At 39.2% G+C, this 16,219-nt stretch overlaps 1 protein-coding gene across 5 annotated transcripts in view; it reads left to right on the forward strand.

Moving 5' to 3' along the window:
* Window positions 1–16,219, forward strand: part of CCDC171 (coiled-coil domain containing 171) — a 157,202-nt gene that overhangs the window by 53,759 nt on the left and 87,224 nt on the right. For all 5 annotated transcript variants that reach the window (XM_072860212.1, XM_072860215.1, XM_072860214.1 and 2 more), the window contains 4 exons: window positions 1,999–2,088; window positions 3,997–4,197; window positions 8,920–9,087; window positions 11,002–11,190. In XM_072860212.1, coding sequence (XP_072716313.1) covers window positions 1,999–2,088; window positions 3,997–4,197; window positions 8,920–9,087; window positions 11,002–11,190 — 648 coding nt within the window. The remainder of the gene's footprint in view (window positions 1–1,998; window positions 2,089–3,996; window positions 4,198–8,919; window positions 9,088–11,001; window positions 11,191–16,219) is intronic.

Consider the following 16,219-nt stretch of genomic DNA (forward strand, 5'->3'; position numbering starts at 1 on the left):
AAGATTGTAAAAATGCCAGTACTGTTTTTTCATTTGTAGGTTTTGTCTTTTGTTTTGACAAATGCTAGTCACTCACAACGTTTTTAAAAATAGAAAAAGGAAAAAAAAGAAAAAAAATAGAAGAAAAGTATATCAGCTTTGCCCCTTTTATTGGGAAAAGAATGGTCTCCCGCAAGACCTTTGAGTTTGTTCAACGGGCGCAAAAATAAGTGACCATGGAAACAATTACACTTTTGTAAACAGCAAGCACTGTTAGGTCTCTCCCAGTGAGATAAGAGAACTGATGTGTATAGTCATTATGAAACTCTTCTGAGACCCAAGTCTGGAAGCTGCAGAGTAACTAGGAACATATTACCCACAGCGAATTGTTATTTGGGAGGAGGAATGTCACGTGATAGGCAGCACAGTTGAAAAGTCGACTCAGCAGGCTTTGGCTTAGTGATGTGCTTTGTTGTGAAACTGTGCCAGAGACAGCAGTGGGGAGACCAAGGGGGTGGCTGCTAAGAAAGCAAAGAGAGTATTCTGACAGAAAGAAGAATGAACTGTCAAGGAAAATAAATCGCAAGCAGAGCAGGACCAACTGATGACCTGCCACAAGACTTCCCAGTAGGACTGCGTGTGACTGACCCTGAAGTTGTCATATGGAGCCAGAGATCACCGAGCACCTTCATGGTGCACAGAAAGGGCAGTGCTCTGTCCTTCTTGATTACCCCTGCCCCCATAGATAACACTGCTTTTGGCTTTTTATATATTAGATATGTTTAGTAATAAAACTTTTTAATAATACAATGATGCACAAAGGGACTATGAAGGGCACTGTGCAATAAAAACAGGATGTTTTAATACACAGCAGTAATGGTTTAGTTTTGAGTAATTATGTAGTGGTTCTTTTTATAGAGAGATTTTCAACAAGACCCCACATATTGATGGAGTTATTCATATATGTGTACACCTGTATGTATATGTGAAATATGCTGGTAAACTTGTCATGTGTCACCCTTAACTTACTGTGTTAAACATTAGATTAAATGATCTAGTTCATTTGTGTGACTGAAAGGTGTATAAGTGTTTTGTTTTTGACAGATAACAAGCTTTTGACTTTCTGTATCGTGCAGAGGCTAGAATATGTTTAGGGAGAGAGAGAAGGCTAGTAAACCAACAAAAAGACTGGAAATATTCCAGTAGCATTCTGTAATTTATTGTAATTATTTCTGAGGGTTCTGCCAGGTCCCCTGATTTGAGATCAAACAAAAACATAATTTCCAAAGTAATTTGTAAATTTTGTAAATGGGATATTTTACTTCTGAGTTGCTCCTTAATGCTCAAGTGCCGGCAGTAACCTGCACTATAATACATCTCTATTCGATGCTTTCTTTCAGACATTTGTATTGCTAACCTCATCATCAGGTAACCAAAGATAGATTATAATGATGTGTTACCTTTTTGAAAGTGGAAGGTGAAGCTAGTACACATTACGGTCATGAGCTACCTCTAAGGTGGTTGCTTGTAACGCCACAAACAGTTCAGTAGTCACCATGCCTCTTGGGAACATTGCTGCTTTTTTATGGATATGTGAGTACTGTGCAGTGCTCAGTAAAAAATAGAGACCACGCATGTAGCTGGACAATTTCTGCAAATGGCCACTGACTTTGAAAACTTGTTTTCTCAAACCGCTCCCCAGATTGCAATCTGAATTTATTACATTTTCAAATGCATTTCGAAGTCTGTGTTTTTGTCAGATATTTTGAGAGTTGATGGGAAGGTTAATAGTGGACTCAGTTTGGGATTCTGCCACTGCTATTTATCTTAAATCATTATAAAAGAGTTATTTAATGCTTATGTAATGGCACATTATTTAGATTGTATGGAGTATAGATATTGTCAAAGCAATTGAAAACAATTTTTTTTTTTACATTTATATACAAAATTCTTCCTTTATATTCAAGTGATTATGTAGCCTTCCTGTAAAAGCCTGTTTGACCTCTGTATTTTTCACAGCTTGGGAAAATGAAGGCTTTGTGTGAAAAGATGACAAAAGAACTTGAGATATCCAAAGAGAAAATGTGTGCTTTAAGTCAAGACCTTAAGGTATGGTTTCATGAACTTAACATAAAATTTGAAAGTTCTGCAGAAAGTATCTCTCTGGATTTAAGGTATCTTTTCTTCTTATCAGAATAAGTCTCTGTGTCATTGTATTCTGTTAAGCAGACTAGTTTACCTTGCATGCTGCTTTATTCTGGTTACCACCTGAGACTACGTGACTGATCATTTCAATGATTGCACTTCTGAAATAATTTGAAATAGATTTATCAGTTTTGTAAAGTATTGTTTTATATTGAAATCAGCATCAGTAATTTTTTTTCTCTCAACTGTTTTTCTCAAGAAAAGGAGAAGATAATTTAATTACCTCTGTTCATATGAAGGCACATTTTATTAAAGCTGTCCTTTCCTTTGTTAATTTTTTTTTTGTGTTTGTGTTTATCAGACAATTTAATGCACGTATGAAGCATCAGATCATCCTTAACAGTTGTACAATGTGCAGCCCAAAATTTCTTGTAGTAAAATCTACCTGGGAACAGATAAAAACCCTGGAGAACTCTTTTCTTTAGTTTCTGAACAAGAATTTTTTTTTTTGTTTCTGTTTTTGGCTGACACACCACGTTTGTAATGTCCTGTCTGGTTACATCAGTGGCCAAGGGAGTGAGGAAGTCCTGAGGTCATGGTTAAACTTAATCTCCCAACTGGCAGTGTATTATATTACTGCCAAAATAGAATGTCTCTACTCCCAGTGTTTCTCAGATTCTTTTGCTGGGGATATGCTGCTTTATCACTTCAGTTTAGTCACAGATACTTCTGCAACACTCATTGAATCTTCACATTAATTGATACTTGCACATGATCTCCTGTCATGTGATCTGAACTTTCTTTACTAGTTTATGTTCAGAAGACTTAAGACTTCTGCTTCTGTTGCAGCACCTTTGTAAGGCACCTAAAATTTTTGCAAACCATTGCAACAGATACTTGTATTCTTCGTGCAAAAACTGAGTTTGCTACACGCAGACTGTGCTGGTTTTTATGCAGTACACCAGTTTCTGATCTCTTTAAATTTTTGGTAATAAAATTATATTTATGAGTGAAAACTAGATCCAGTCTGAAAACATTTGTGTTAGAAATTTAACGTTGCTTTAATATTTTCGTATTTTCATTAGGAAGAATAAAAGTTGTCATTGTCTGATGAATTTGGGAGTATCTTTCTTATTATATTTCCTCTATAAGCAGCTATGAATTTATGAAAAACAAACAATGCTTTCTGTTTGGCCTTTAGCAAATTTTAGCAGTGCTGGAAGTCCATTGCTTGTAGGAGAGGAAAGCATGTGTATCTGTCCACTCCATCTCAGCAATCTTTTGGCTGAAAAGGGGTAGTGTGTTAAGTTCTCTGTTTACCTAGTGAGATTTGGTACTGCTAACATAATGATTGTATTTATGACCATTTCTGATTATTAGTTTCTTCCTATGGTCAAAACTCTGAAGAGAGTCCTCACATTTTTTTATCATGCAGATAAAGAATACAGCGGCTAACAACAGCTGTCTGTGTTGCCTACCGAGTCAGCTGTAATGGATCAGAGTTTTACTTATGAAAATAATGTATCTTTTCACTAGCTTTGAGAGCTCTCCACTCTGCAGAGCATAGCTTGCATCCATGCATTCTGTATCTCAGTTGTGGGGTAGAGGGGATTCCAAAGGTCGCTGCATCATGGAGCTTTTAACTCTCCGAGATGGATTTCTGATGCTGTCTGGTTACAAGCTGTGGAGAAGGACTATTGTCAGCTTTGAAATTCTGTTACTGACAAGATACAGTCAGCTTAGCCTGGCGTCTTCTGAACACATGTGGCTGTATGACTGTTTACTTCCTCAGATGCTGAGCACTGGACTAAGGTAACATTTTATACAGTAAAATTCTTACCAGCCTTTCTGTTCCATGCCTCTGTTCTACAGGAAGCTCAGGATAACCTGGCTGATGTCAATAAAGAGTTAAATCATCTGCACACTAAGTGTGCAGACAGAGAGACTTTAATAGGAACTTTAAAAATGGAACTACAGAATGTACGGCAATGCTGGGAGAAGGAGAAAGTACATGCCACAGAATCTGAAAATGAAATCCAGAAGCTTACCAGGGCTTACCAGAAGGATATGAAGGTATTACCAGAGACAAGATGACTGTCAAAAAGAGTCTTTATTTAATCTCAACTTTATACATTTACATACATCAGATGGTTACTCTTAGTCTTAACAGATTTATCCCCAAAATATGATTTTAAGATATGTATTTTGAAATATATATTTAATATCTACAAGATCTCAGGACATACTGATTCTCCTTCCTTCTATATCATAGAATCATAGAATGGTTTGGGTTGGAAGGGACCTTAAAGATCATCTAGTTCCAACCCCCCTGCCATGGGCAGGGACAACTTCCACTAGACCAGGCTGCTCAAAGCCCCATCCAACCTGGCCTTGAACAGTTCCAGGGAGGGGGCATCCACAGCCTCTCTGGGCAACCTGTTCCAGTGCCTTAGCACCTTCATAGCGAAGAATTTCTTCCTTATAGCTAATCCAAATCTGCCCTTTTTCAGTTTAAGGCCATTACCCCTTGTCCTATCACTACATGCCATTGTAAAAACTCCCTCTCCAGCTTTCTTGTAGGCCCCGTTCAGGTACTGGAAGGCTGCTATAAGGTCTCCCCAGAGCCTTCTCTTCTCCAGGCTGAACAACCCCAACTCTCCCAGCCTGTCTTCATAAGAGAGGTGCTCCAGCCCTCTGATCATCTTTCTGGCCCTCCTCTGGACTCAGTCCAACAGGTCCATGTCCTTCTTTTGTTGGGGGCCCCAGAGCTGAATGCAGTACTCCAGATGGGGTCTCACAAGAGCAGAGTAGAGGGGCAGAATCACCTCCCTCAACCTGCTGTTCACACTTCTTTTGATGCAGCCCTGGATACGGTTGGCTTTCTGGACTGTAGGTGCACATTGCTGGGTCATGTTGAGCTTCTCATCAACCAACACCCCCAAGTCCTTCTCCTCAGGGCTGCTCTCAATCCATTCTCTGCCCAGCCTGTATTTGTGCTTGGGATTGCCCCGATCCATGTGCAGGACCTTGCACTGGCCTTGTTGAACTTCATGAGGTTCACATGGGCCCGCCTGTTAGGGTCCCTCAGGGACCCTAACCTTCCCTCCAACGTGTTGACTGCACCACACAGCTTGGTGTCGTCGGCAGACTTGCTCAGGGTGCACTCAATCCCACTGTCCATGTTGCTGACAAAGATGTTAAACAGTGCCGGTCCCAATAGTGACCCTTGAGGAACACCACTCGTCACTGGTCTCCACCTGGACATTGAGCTGTTGACCGTAACTCTTTGAGTGCGACCATTCAGCCAATTCCTTATCCACAGAATGGTCCATCCATCAAATCCACGTCTCTCGAATTTAGAGACAAGGATGTCATGAGGGACAGTGTCAAATGCTTTGCACAAGTTGAGGTGGATAATGTCTGTTGCTCTTCCCTTATCCACCAATGCTGTAACCCCACTGTAGAAGGCCACCAAATTTGTCAGGCATGATTTGCCCTTAGTGCAGCCATGTTGGCTGTCACCAATCACCTCCTTATTTTCCATGTGCCTTAGCATAGTTTCCAGGAGGATCTGCTTCATGATCTTGCTGGGCACAGAGATGAGACTGACTCACTGTTCCCTCAGGACCTGTGGATGCATCTTATCAGGTCCCATGGACTTGTGCATCTTCAGGTTCCTTAGATGGTCTTGAACCTGATCTTCTCCTACAGTGGGTGGTTCTTCATTCTCCCAGTCCCTGCCTTTGCCTTCTGCAACTTGGGCGGTGTGGCTTGAGCACTTGCTGGTGAAAATGATGCAAAAAAGTCATTGAATACCTCGGCCTTGTTCATATCCCAGGTAACAAAGTCTTCCGTTTCCTTCTGGAGAGGGCCCACATTTTCCCTAGTCTTCCTTTTATCACCAAGGTACCTATAGAAGCTTTTCTTGTTGCCTTTGATGTCCCTGGCCAGATTTAATTCTATCAGGGCTTTAGCTTTCCTAACCTGATCCCTGGCTGCTCGGACAATTTCTCTGTATTCCTCCCAGGCTACCTGTCCTTGGTTCTGCCCTCTGTAGGCTTCCTTTTTGTGTTTGAGTTTGTCCAGGAGCTCCTTGTTCATCCATGCAGTCCTCCTGGCATTTTTGGCTTACTTCCTCTTTGTTGGGATGCATTGCTCCTGAGCTTGGAGGAGGTGATCCTTGAATATTAATCAGCTTTCTTGGGCCCCTCTTCCCTCCAGGGCTTTATCCCATGGTCCTCTACCAAGCAGACCCCTGAAGAGGCCAAAGTCTGCTCTCCTGAAGTCCAGGGTAGCAAGCTTGCTGTGCACCTTCCTCAGTGCCGTAAGGGTCAACTCCACCATTTCATGGTCGCTGCAGCAAGGATGCCCTTAAGTTTCACATTCCCCACCAGCCCCTCGTTGTTGGTGAGAACAAGGTCCAGCATAGCACCTCTCCTTGTTGGCTCCTCCATCACTTGGAGAAGGAAGTTATCATCGACGCATTCCAGGAACCTCCCGAATTGGTTATGCCCTGCTGTGTTGTCCCTCCAGCAGATACCGGGGTGGTTGAAGTCCCCCATGAGGACCAGGGCTTCTGAACGTGAGGCTGCTCCTATAGGGCTGCCCCTATAGAGGGCCTCATCCGCTCGGTCTTCCTGGTCGAGTGGACTGTGGCAGACCCCCACTATAATGTCACCTGTCCCTGCCCTCTCTTTAATTCTGACCCATAAGCTTTTGGTTGACACCTGATCCATCCCTAGGTGGAGCTCCATGCACTCCAGGTGATCATTGACATAGAGGGCGACCCCCCCTCCTTGTCTCCCCTGCCTGTCCTTCCTAAAGAGCCTGTATCCTTCCATTCCAACACTCCAGTCATAGGAGCCACCCCACCACGTCTCTGTGATGCCAATAAGATCATGGCCTTCTAGGCGTGCACACATCTCTAACTCCTCTTGTTTATTCCCCGTACTATGTGCATTTACATAGAGGCATTTAAGTTGGGCTCCTGATGAAGCTGACTTACTGGCTGGATTGGCTGGAATTCCTTTGTGCTGCTCTTCAGGTGCTCTCCTGCTGACCTGTGATCCTTCTCCAGATCCTTCTCTATCATAACTAATAGCTTAACCCTTCCCCTATTTTGAATTCTTGAACAACTGAGTTTATTTAAAGAGCTATGCCTGACGAACAATTATTTCTTTCTTTCAAATTGAAAGTTAACAAAAATGTATTACAATTGGAACATAATAGTATCATCATCGTGTGTTGTTAATTACTGATTCACATGGCAATTGATAGATAGCCAATGTGGAATTGAGGTAGTTTTGCCTGTGTGCCACAAACCCTAGAAATTCTTATTTGTGACCTGTTAGTTCATTGTGGTGTGCTATATGTGGGAACTGCTTCACGAAGTCTTATTTCAGAACTATGGTCTCTCTCCTTATATTTGTTTACAGATGTTAGTTTTGTGCTTTTTCCCCCCAATAAAGCAGTTCTGTACTTGAAATAGCAATGATATTCTTTATCATAGTTGTGTGCATATTGAGCTCATTACTTCCACAAATTTGGACGTGCATGCCAACTGAGTAAAAAGGAAACATTCTTTCCACCTCTTTTGCAGCCTGGTATTTAAATAGTGTCCACATGAAGCAGCTGGAATTGTTATACACATCAGATAATGATTAAAGTGAAGGAAACTAGAAGCCTGGCTATATTGTAAAGTCAGCATGTCTACAACACTGTGGTTGCATTCAACATGTGTGAATTGATTTTGGGTCTTGGGATCCCTTTTTTCATGCCAAATGGATAGTTATCATCCTTGGTTTATCACAGCTCAAGCAAAAATGTAATGATGGTGGCACACTGGATTTTCCTTGGTGAATTAGGACATCTGCTAGAAACAAAATTAAACTAAACTACAATTTTTTTTTGCCTAAAATACCATTAAATAATTGTGAGAAAATGCAGCTAAGTATAATGGAAAGGGCTCAGAAAAACCATAGTTCCCCGTCTTGGTCATCCACAGTTTCTTGATGTAAAGCCTTATCCAGGGTCCCTGGAAAACAATGGGAACCTCTACAGTGGGTTACTGACTTTGAGTAAAGGCTCTGTGTCTTGTGGCTTTTGAAGTACAGCTTTCTATTGTTGTCTTAATCAGTTGCTAAGTTGCATATATGTGCTGAAAGAATGAAGGCTGGAATTTCTGTTACATGCTATTGTTGCTAAAGTTTATTTATAACTTCCATCAATTTATTATACTACTGACTAAAATCAGTGTAAGTGACTGAGGCATGGCTTTTGGAATTTAACTGATGAAGCTATAAGCCTATTTTGTCTAGCTATTTAGTCATACATAAGCCACTCAAAAATAATTTTTAAAAGACTTTAGAGTGATAGTTGTATATACAGTGTGTTGTGCTGCCAAGCCAATCAGGCAATTTTCTGTGTGCTATGCAGATCTTGGAAGTGGGTACAATTTGAATGTACCTGAAAATGTTAACATGAATGATTAAATTGCATCTACTGATAGCACGGAAATTTTTATCTGTATCAGGTCATGGTTGTGACGACTGCAGGATTGGGCTTTCTTTATTTATATATTCTGTCTAATTAGCAAACGTTGTAAAAACTGTTTTCTTACACTGGCTTTAGTATGTGTGACTGCAAATATTAACAATATTGCTTTTGAAAAGATCTGAGAATGAGCTTTGTGGTTTTTTTTCCACTGCGTGCAGCTCACATTACTACACATATGATGCATCTCTTTGGATTCTAACACTGTTGAGATATAACAGTTAATTTTTCTTTTTGTCTCAGGAGAAGCTAACCTTCCTCCATAGCTTATACCAGCGTTTGGTAGCAGGCTGTGTGCTTATAAAACAACCAGAAGGCATCCTAGATAGATTCTCTTGGTCTGAGCTTTGTGCAGTCTTGCAGGAGAATGTTGATGCCCTGATCTTAGACCTCAACAGGGCTAATGAGAAGGTAAGTGTCCTTAGGCACCAGCTACCTCTATTAAATTCAGTGACATTTGTCCACATCACAGTATCATTAAAAAGGACTGACATTCATCTTATTTCAAAAAGAATTTGGACGTTAATAATTCAATACCATTAATTATGGCTTGTCTACAACTCAGTTTGATGCCATTGCTGTGGGCATGTAAATGTGACTGAAGTCTGTATGAAGTCTCTAAGCTCCACTTTCTGTGCAGGACATGCTAATAGTACTAGCCAATATTAGCCACAGGGACCTAATTAAAAGAAAATAAATTAATCTTACTGATGAAGCAATTCAAAGAACTTAGTCATTTACACTAATAAAGCAAGTCTTTATTTTAGCATAAAACAGAAACAAAATGCACTTACTCCAGGAACATCATCTTTAAATTATATGTTTATGATTCAGAGGTACTATCTGAAAAAATGTCACTGTGTTTTTTTTGGTTTAATTGTAACTTGGATTATGAAATTTGTATTCAGAAATACAATAGAAAATATAAAACATGTCAATATTTGTTTAAGAGAGAAGCTGTACTTTTCTGAATGATTATAATGTGAATAAGCTTATGTGGCCTTTCTCCCCAGAAATCCCTCCATTTTTAGGAAAGAAAAGACCTCTTTTTAAATAACTTAAACTGGCTGCACAGACTAACACATGCCACTCTTCAGGATTTCAGTTTGTGTTCTGGCTCCATCAGGCCAGTCCTACAGTCTAGTAGAGTGACTCCAGTTCTTGGCTGCCCTGACATTTTGTTCTTGAGGCATAGGAAGGGAAAAGCTCTTTCGGACATTTCTCATCTGCGGGAATTGTGACCACTCTTCTGGCCTGAGTAAGGGACAGGGCTGGTTACAGTGAATCGTTTTGACTCTGCTCATCATTTAGTAAATACCCCAGCAATCAATGGCAATTACTAAAGAGGGATAGTATGAAATAAATTCTGGGTTATGTAGACTGGGTGTACATTTCTGTTTTCCTTTTGAAGTAAAGGAGGAAAGGGAATGGAAGGGAAGGGAGTGAACATTGTTGGCAGTGTTTGGGGGTGTTGTGTCGTACTGTTTCTTTTTAATTTAGTATGGTTATTGAGATTGATTGTGAGGTCTCTAGGGCTCTTCACGTACTTACAAGCTTTTCAGGGATTTGGGGCAGTGTTGTTACCTGTGTTGTACCTGCTTTCGGAGAACAAAATTTTTCTGCAGTTTTGTGTGATCTATTTTGGAAGGCATCCTGCTGATATTCTCTAGTAACAAAGAGTAGGCATGTGTATTTAGAGGTCATTGTTAGCTTGATTCATTAGTCCATTTAGTTTGCATGGGAGCTGCAAAGTTAAAACAGAGTGAATCCCTTCATGCTTGTTGAAAACACATCGTAAACTAATGAGCTGCTTGTGAGAAAACATTCTGTATGTTAAAATTTCCTGAAATTATTTTAATACTTAATAATATATGGAATGCCTTGGCTTTCCAATAAAATAAAAAATAAAATGAAGGGCTATTTTTTCATTATTACTTGCAATCCTTGCAAACTGCTAAAACACTGGTATACTCAGATTACTCATTTAGCAACACAAGATTTAATGCACTTGTTTCAAAAAAATATGGGAAGTGTCCAGTTCAGGTTTGCAACAAAGAAGTCAACAGATATCTGCAAGGTGGTATAAGGATAGCAAAAGTGAAACCAAGGAAAATTCATTATTCCAAAATATGTCTCACTTTTGTTGCAAGATTCAAGTAAGTAATCTGTCATGAAAGGCTTTTACTTAGTTTTAATAAATATGTTGAAGAAATTACAATTTAGATTTTTTGTTGGAATAGTCTATCCTTAAATTAATATGTACAATTAAAGTAAAAAGGTGATTTGAGAGGTAAAAGAATTTATTTTTAAATGCTTGTCACACAGATATCTCACCTAGAATTTGTTTGTAAGAACAAGTCTGATACTATGAAGGAGCTTCAGCAGAGCCAGGAAGATGCTTTTAACAAAATGGCTGAACAGATGAAAGCACAGGAAAGCTGTTGGCAGAAACAAAAAAAATACCTGGAACAGCAGTACTCAGGTCTCCTTGGGGAAGTTCATGAAAGGGCACAGGTATGGTGGTGTGAACTTCTGATTTTTTTTTTTTTCTTATAAATATTTAATGGATTATTTCAGTAGTTTAAGCTCCTAACCAATTTAAGGTTGTTTGGGAATTATAGTGTATCTTTAAAATAAAAAAACCCAACACTGTGGTAGTATTAACTTAATTTATAATAAGGAATAAATGACTGTGTTAAAACATTCCAGAAATGAATTGCTTAATTTGGTCTAGCAGTTGCTAGTGATTTTTTTTTGAGAATGTTAAAGCTGTAAGATTGAAATTGCTTATTTTAAGAATTATATAGGGCAGCAGTTACTTTTTCAGTGTCATGCTTTGCAAAGACTCTATAGAGTAACAGTAATGTGTCATCTGGGGATAAATTTAGGTGTATACATTCTAAGAACCAATTAGCAGTTACAGTGGTAGATTTCAACGGTATTAAAGGACTTCATTATACAGATACTACAGTGAGCAATGGTTCAAAAGTGTAAAACTGTTGTCACTGATTGTTAGAAAAATTATTTGCAATCTAAAATTTGCACTGTTGTTCTACAGCCACAATCCATTGTCTTTCAGGTCACATTCCTTTACACATGTTTCAGTTAAAAGTGTTGTGAAATATAGAAAATAAGATATACCTTGTTATTTGTGACTGCCATCTGAAACTTACTTCATCAGAAGAATGCTGTATTTTACTCAGATTTTGGGCTTGGAAGTCTTTGCACTCCAAAAAATGTATTTATGAAGTATTCTTTAGAGCAATTTATGGTAATTTCTTGGAAATGAGTTAAAATCTTGTATATATTTTTTGCTTGATGTTTACGTTTCACATAGGATATTGGCAATGCTAAAAACATCCCTATGAGTGGGATAAATGGCATCCAGACGTCTATTAAGTTCCCCCAGTATCCTGTAGTTTAATCTTATGAAATCATTACCAACAAAAAGAATGATGAAATGAGGAAGCTTAATTTTAATTTTAAAAATTACTTTTCCTTCCTAAAGAAAGAGGGGAGTTACGCAGTTTAGGTTTCTGCCTCCTACGAATGCTGCACAAAAGAAGGGTCTGAGTCACCTCTTTCAGAACCCTAGCGTATTGTGGAGGATTGGTGCTCTGCAGTACTGCACCATTCTTCGGGATGGCGCTGAGCCTGTCAGTCTTCTCAGCTGAATTGTGTAGACAGCAAGCAGAGCATGGACTGAAAACATGGCTGTCTCTTGTGGAGCATGCATTAGGCTTGTCTTCTGGGAAAGATTTTGTCTGTCAACTTGCTGTACAGGACTACTGGGTTTCTAAAAGGGAAATGGTTTCACTTAGAAACATCTAGGCATGTTGTCTAACGCAGGTTATGTAGTGTTGGAGTACAAGCTGGTCGTGTTGTAATCTAGGCAGCGCAATGTCTGTATACACTTAGATGATTCAACAAAACTTTGTCTCATCTTTTTTCCCCCCCATGTTCCAGTTTGCCTTCCTTACCATTCAGTGTCAATCTGGGAAGAAGACAGTCTAATTTCTTCTGGATTTCTGATTTGTGGCTGACTTTGGACCCGCAAATACCAGATTAAGCTTTTCCCTTTCTGGGATCCATAGGGTCCATGGATGTCTGCTGTTAGGACTATCCTAATTCTGATTGCTTGTTTTTCATAAGCTTTGACTGTCTTTTACATAATGCATTTTGAGCCTGTTAGCCATATTATCTGCAAGATCACTGCTCTGTTGGATCAGAGGTGTGCAGACAGACTAATGTTGTAGCCTTATTTCCATAGGAAACAAGGAAGAATGTGCCACAAGTTAGGGGACGTCTTCAAAGGGTCTTTCAGATATTACTGAGTGCCAGTGTTTACATAAAGGCACAGAATGCAATATTTAAATTTAGTTATTTTAGCAGGCTTTATTCATTAAATTTTATAGGAAACATATAATCAGTGTAAGTGGAATATAATTTGCCAGTATTCTGTATTTCATTGTAGAACTGTGGGTCTCATCACTCTAGGACGTTGATTCTAGCACTACAAGGAAACTGTAGCTATTAGCTGTCTTTTCCATCCAAAGATCTGAGTGTTAATTACAAGCAGTTTAATGAACTAGTTCCTTGTAGGTGTTAGTTCCTTTCTAGAAAGGGAAGATGAGTGATTTTTGCTATCCCGCACCAAGCTAATGGTTCGTCATAGGATGCATCCTTTTTGTTTGTAACTGTCTTCAACCAGTGTTCCATGCCTCCTTCTAGACATTTTCTCCTCAGAACTCCTGGATTGAGACTTCTTTAGTTTTTCCAATTGTTGGTACATGTGCGAAGGCAAAGTGAAGACTGTCAATTCAGACTCTCAGGATTTAACTGAGAGCTCTAACTGCACAGCAATATGAGTAATGTATCTTGGAAATTATTGTTTTGGTTTCTTAGAACTGCAGTAGAGAGTTGAGGCTTTTCAGAACGGTCTCCTTATGATTAAAATGTAATGTTGCAAAATCTGGAGGTTTTAGTAGCAGTGACACCTGCCACTGCTTCTGTCCCCAGCCAGTACTGTTCAGGGTCCCTGACTCCAAGATAGGATCTATGGATGTTAATAGGTACAGCTGTTACTGTAGGTCAGATGGATGGTGTAATCAGAAAGCAGGTTCACTGTTTTTCTGTAGGGCAGAAATTCCCAGAGTGCCCTTATCACAGATGAGCAATAAACAAGGCACTCTATAGATACCGCTCTTGTTTGTCCGTGGTCTCCATGTTTGGAGAGTCAATGAAGCTTAAAATGCGTATCCTTTTTCCTTGCCTTTTGTAGCAGGAGTGCAGTCCTCTTGATTTGATAGTGGGCCATTTTGAAAATGTTACTATTCCTGTTCCTTAGCCTCACACAAATTATATATTCAGACTGTGCACAGTCTCATAGGAAATGTCCTCTGAATTTTAACTATCAGTTGTTGTTTGTTTGTTATGCAGACTTTTATTAATCTGTCCCCATTTTTTGTGGCAACCACTTAAAATAGAAGGGTTTTGTTCTGATATGCAAAAACATGTTGTAAGAGAAAAATCCTGTAACTACTTTAAAAATGTTAATTTCTACAGAAAAATAAAAGGTTTGCTAAACAGGAAAGGGAAAATGTCCTCTAGGGAGGAAAAAATGTCTTTTATTGGCTTTTTTTTGTTGTTGTTTGGAAGCCTTCCTTTTGCAGCAAGGCAGGTGAATTAGCTAAAGGCTGTAGTATCTTGCAATTGTACCAAAAGTAAGTGCAATCACTGCAAAAGGAGGAGAAGTATGTGTAACTGTACTGTTCCTGACCCACCGGGTCTCTTTGATGGAGATGTCTGGCCCATGTCCTTAAAACACAGGAAAGAAATGGAGGACAGTGGTGTTGATGTTGCTTATTTAGATGTATAGATGTATATATTTAGAAAAATAAAACAGCCGAAATACAGGAAGACCTTTTGAAGTCATAGTGTCGTTGTATTTCTAGTTGCTAGTTCTGTTTTCATGCCAGAATAAAGGATAAGGACCCAGTAAGAAGTAGGATAAAATAGTGTTGCTAGTAGCATCTGATTTTTTGTTAAGCGTTCTTGGAATCCACCAAGCTCTGCAACTCAATGAGGTGTCCCTCAAAGCTCAAACACCGAAGGAAGCTGGCTTGCCAATGTTTAGGAAGAGAATTCTATGTCCCTTTCAAAAACTGTGCTTTTAAGCTTTGAAGAAAACACTAGAAACAGTGTGGAGTAAGACAAAAGCAATTACTAGCTGGTAAAAACAAGAAGGTGTATTGTCTTACAAAACTTCTACATTTCTGTAGTGAGAGACTGTCTTGTTCACTTTTGCATATTACCGTGTAACCATAAGCATAAAACCACTAAGCTTTTTTAAAAAGTAAGCTTTAATTAGCCAGAGCACTGAATGTTAGTATTGCTGCCCAACAGCCCTGTAGGGATCACACTTTGTTTACTCAGATATTGGCCTTTCACCTGTGATGGCCAGAAACCATAAGTTGTTTTCTAAATTCAGCTTACCTTTTCAGTTCCTTCCAGTCATGCTATCAGGGTTTTTTCTATAAAAATCAAACACTGTAAATAATGCAGTAGCACTGAAAGTATTGTACATGTTCATACTTAATTTTACAGTAGTAAAGTGACATATGAGCCCTGTAAATTGCATTTTGTAATTAAATCTTTTAGTTACCTACTCTATTTTTGTATCACTGAAAGTATTTTAATAACACTACAAATTCTTCCTCCTCCAAAAAAATAATAAAATATTTATTTGGTCAAAGACATTCTGAACTGACGAGGGTACATCTCTATAGAAGCATGGAATCTTTTATTTCAGTTCTAGGGATAGCTATGTATTTTTTTTTCCCCTGTTATGCTTGCAGGATGGAGGAGGGAGAAGAAACTAGGGTGCCCACCTCACCACTTGCCTGGGACCTGTACCAAACAGAACACATGGGAATGTGGCTGGATGACACCATTTTACTTCTCTTTTGGCCAGTGTGCTAACAGGAATAACCTCACCCCATTTTTAACGAATTTGCTTGTAGCTCTAAGAGAGGTAGCTGAAGCTTAGCATAGTCCTCTCTTCTTCATCACATGGACTTGTTATTCTGTTCATGTTTACCTTTTTGTGTCTATGTATTAAGCATTTAACTTGAGCTTGTCGGTTCTTTGTGAACAGTGCCTAAAATTTATTATCTCATACCACTGGATCCTGTTTAAATGTAGCCTCAAGTGGTTGTTCCAATCACAGAGGACTCTCATGCATCAAGAAGCCAGTCTAAGTCTCTGAGGTCCCAGCATAGTCTCTTGATTCCTGTACAAGAACTACGTGTTATCAAAAGCAACCAGTCTGCATGGTCTAACCTTAGTCCTGGCATTCCCTGGCTTGTTAGTGTCTTCATTTTGCTACACCAGTTTACTGTTTTAAGTCTCCCTCTTTCCCTATTTCAGAGCATATAGAGGAAAAGAAAAAATGTTCTGCGAGTTGAAAAAATCTGTAATGGCTCTAGTCAAAATAAAAATATCTGTATTACACTGTTCTTTTGAAAACTCAGTTCTGTATGAG

This window comes from Ciconia boyciana, chromosome 4 (genome assembly GCF_034638445.1).
Source record: "Ciconia boyciana chromosome 4, ASM3463844v1, whole genome shotgun sequence".
NCBI lineage: Eukaryota > Metazoa > Chordata > Aves > Ciconiiformes > Ciconiidae > Ciconia > Ciconia boyciana.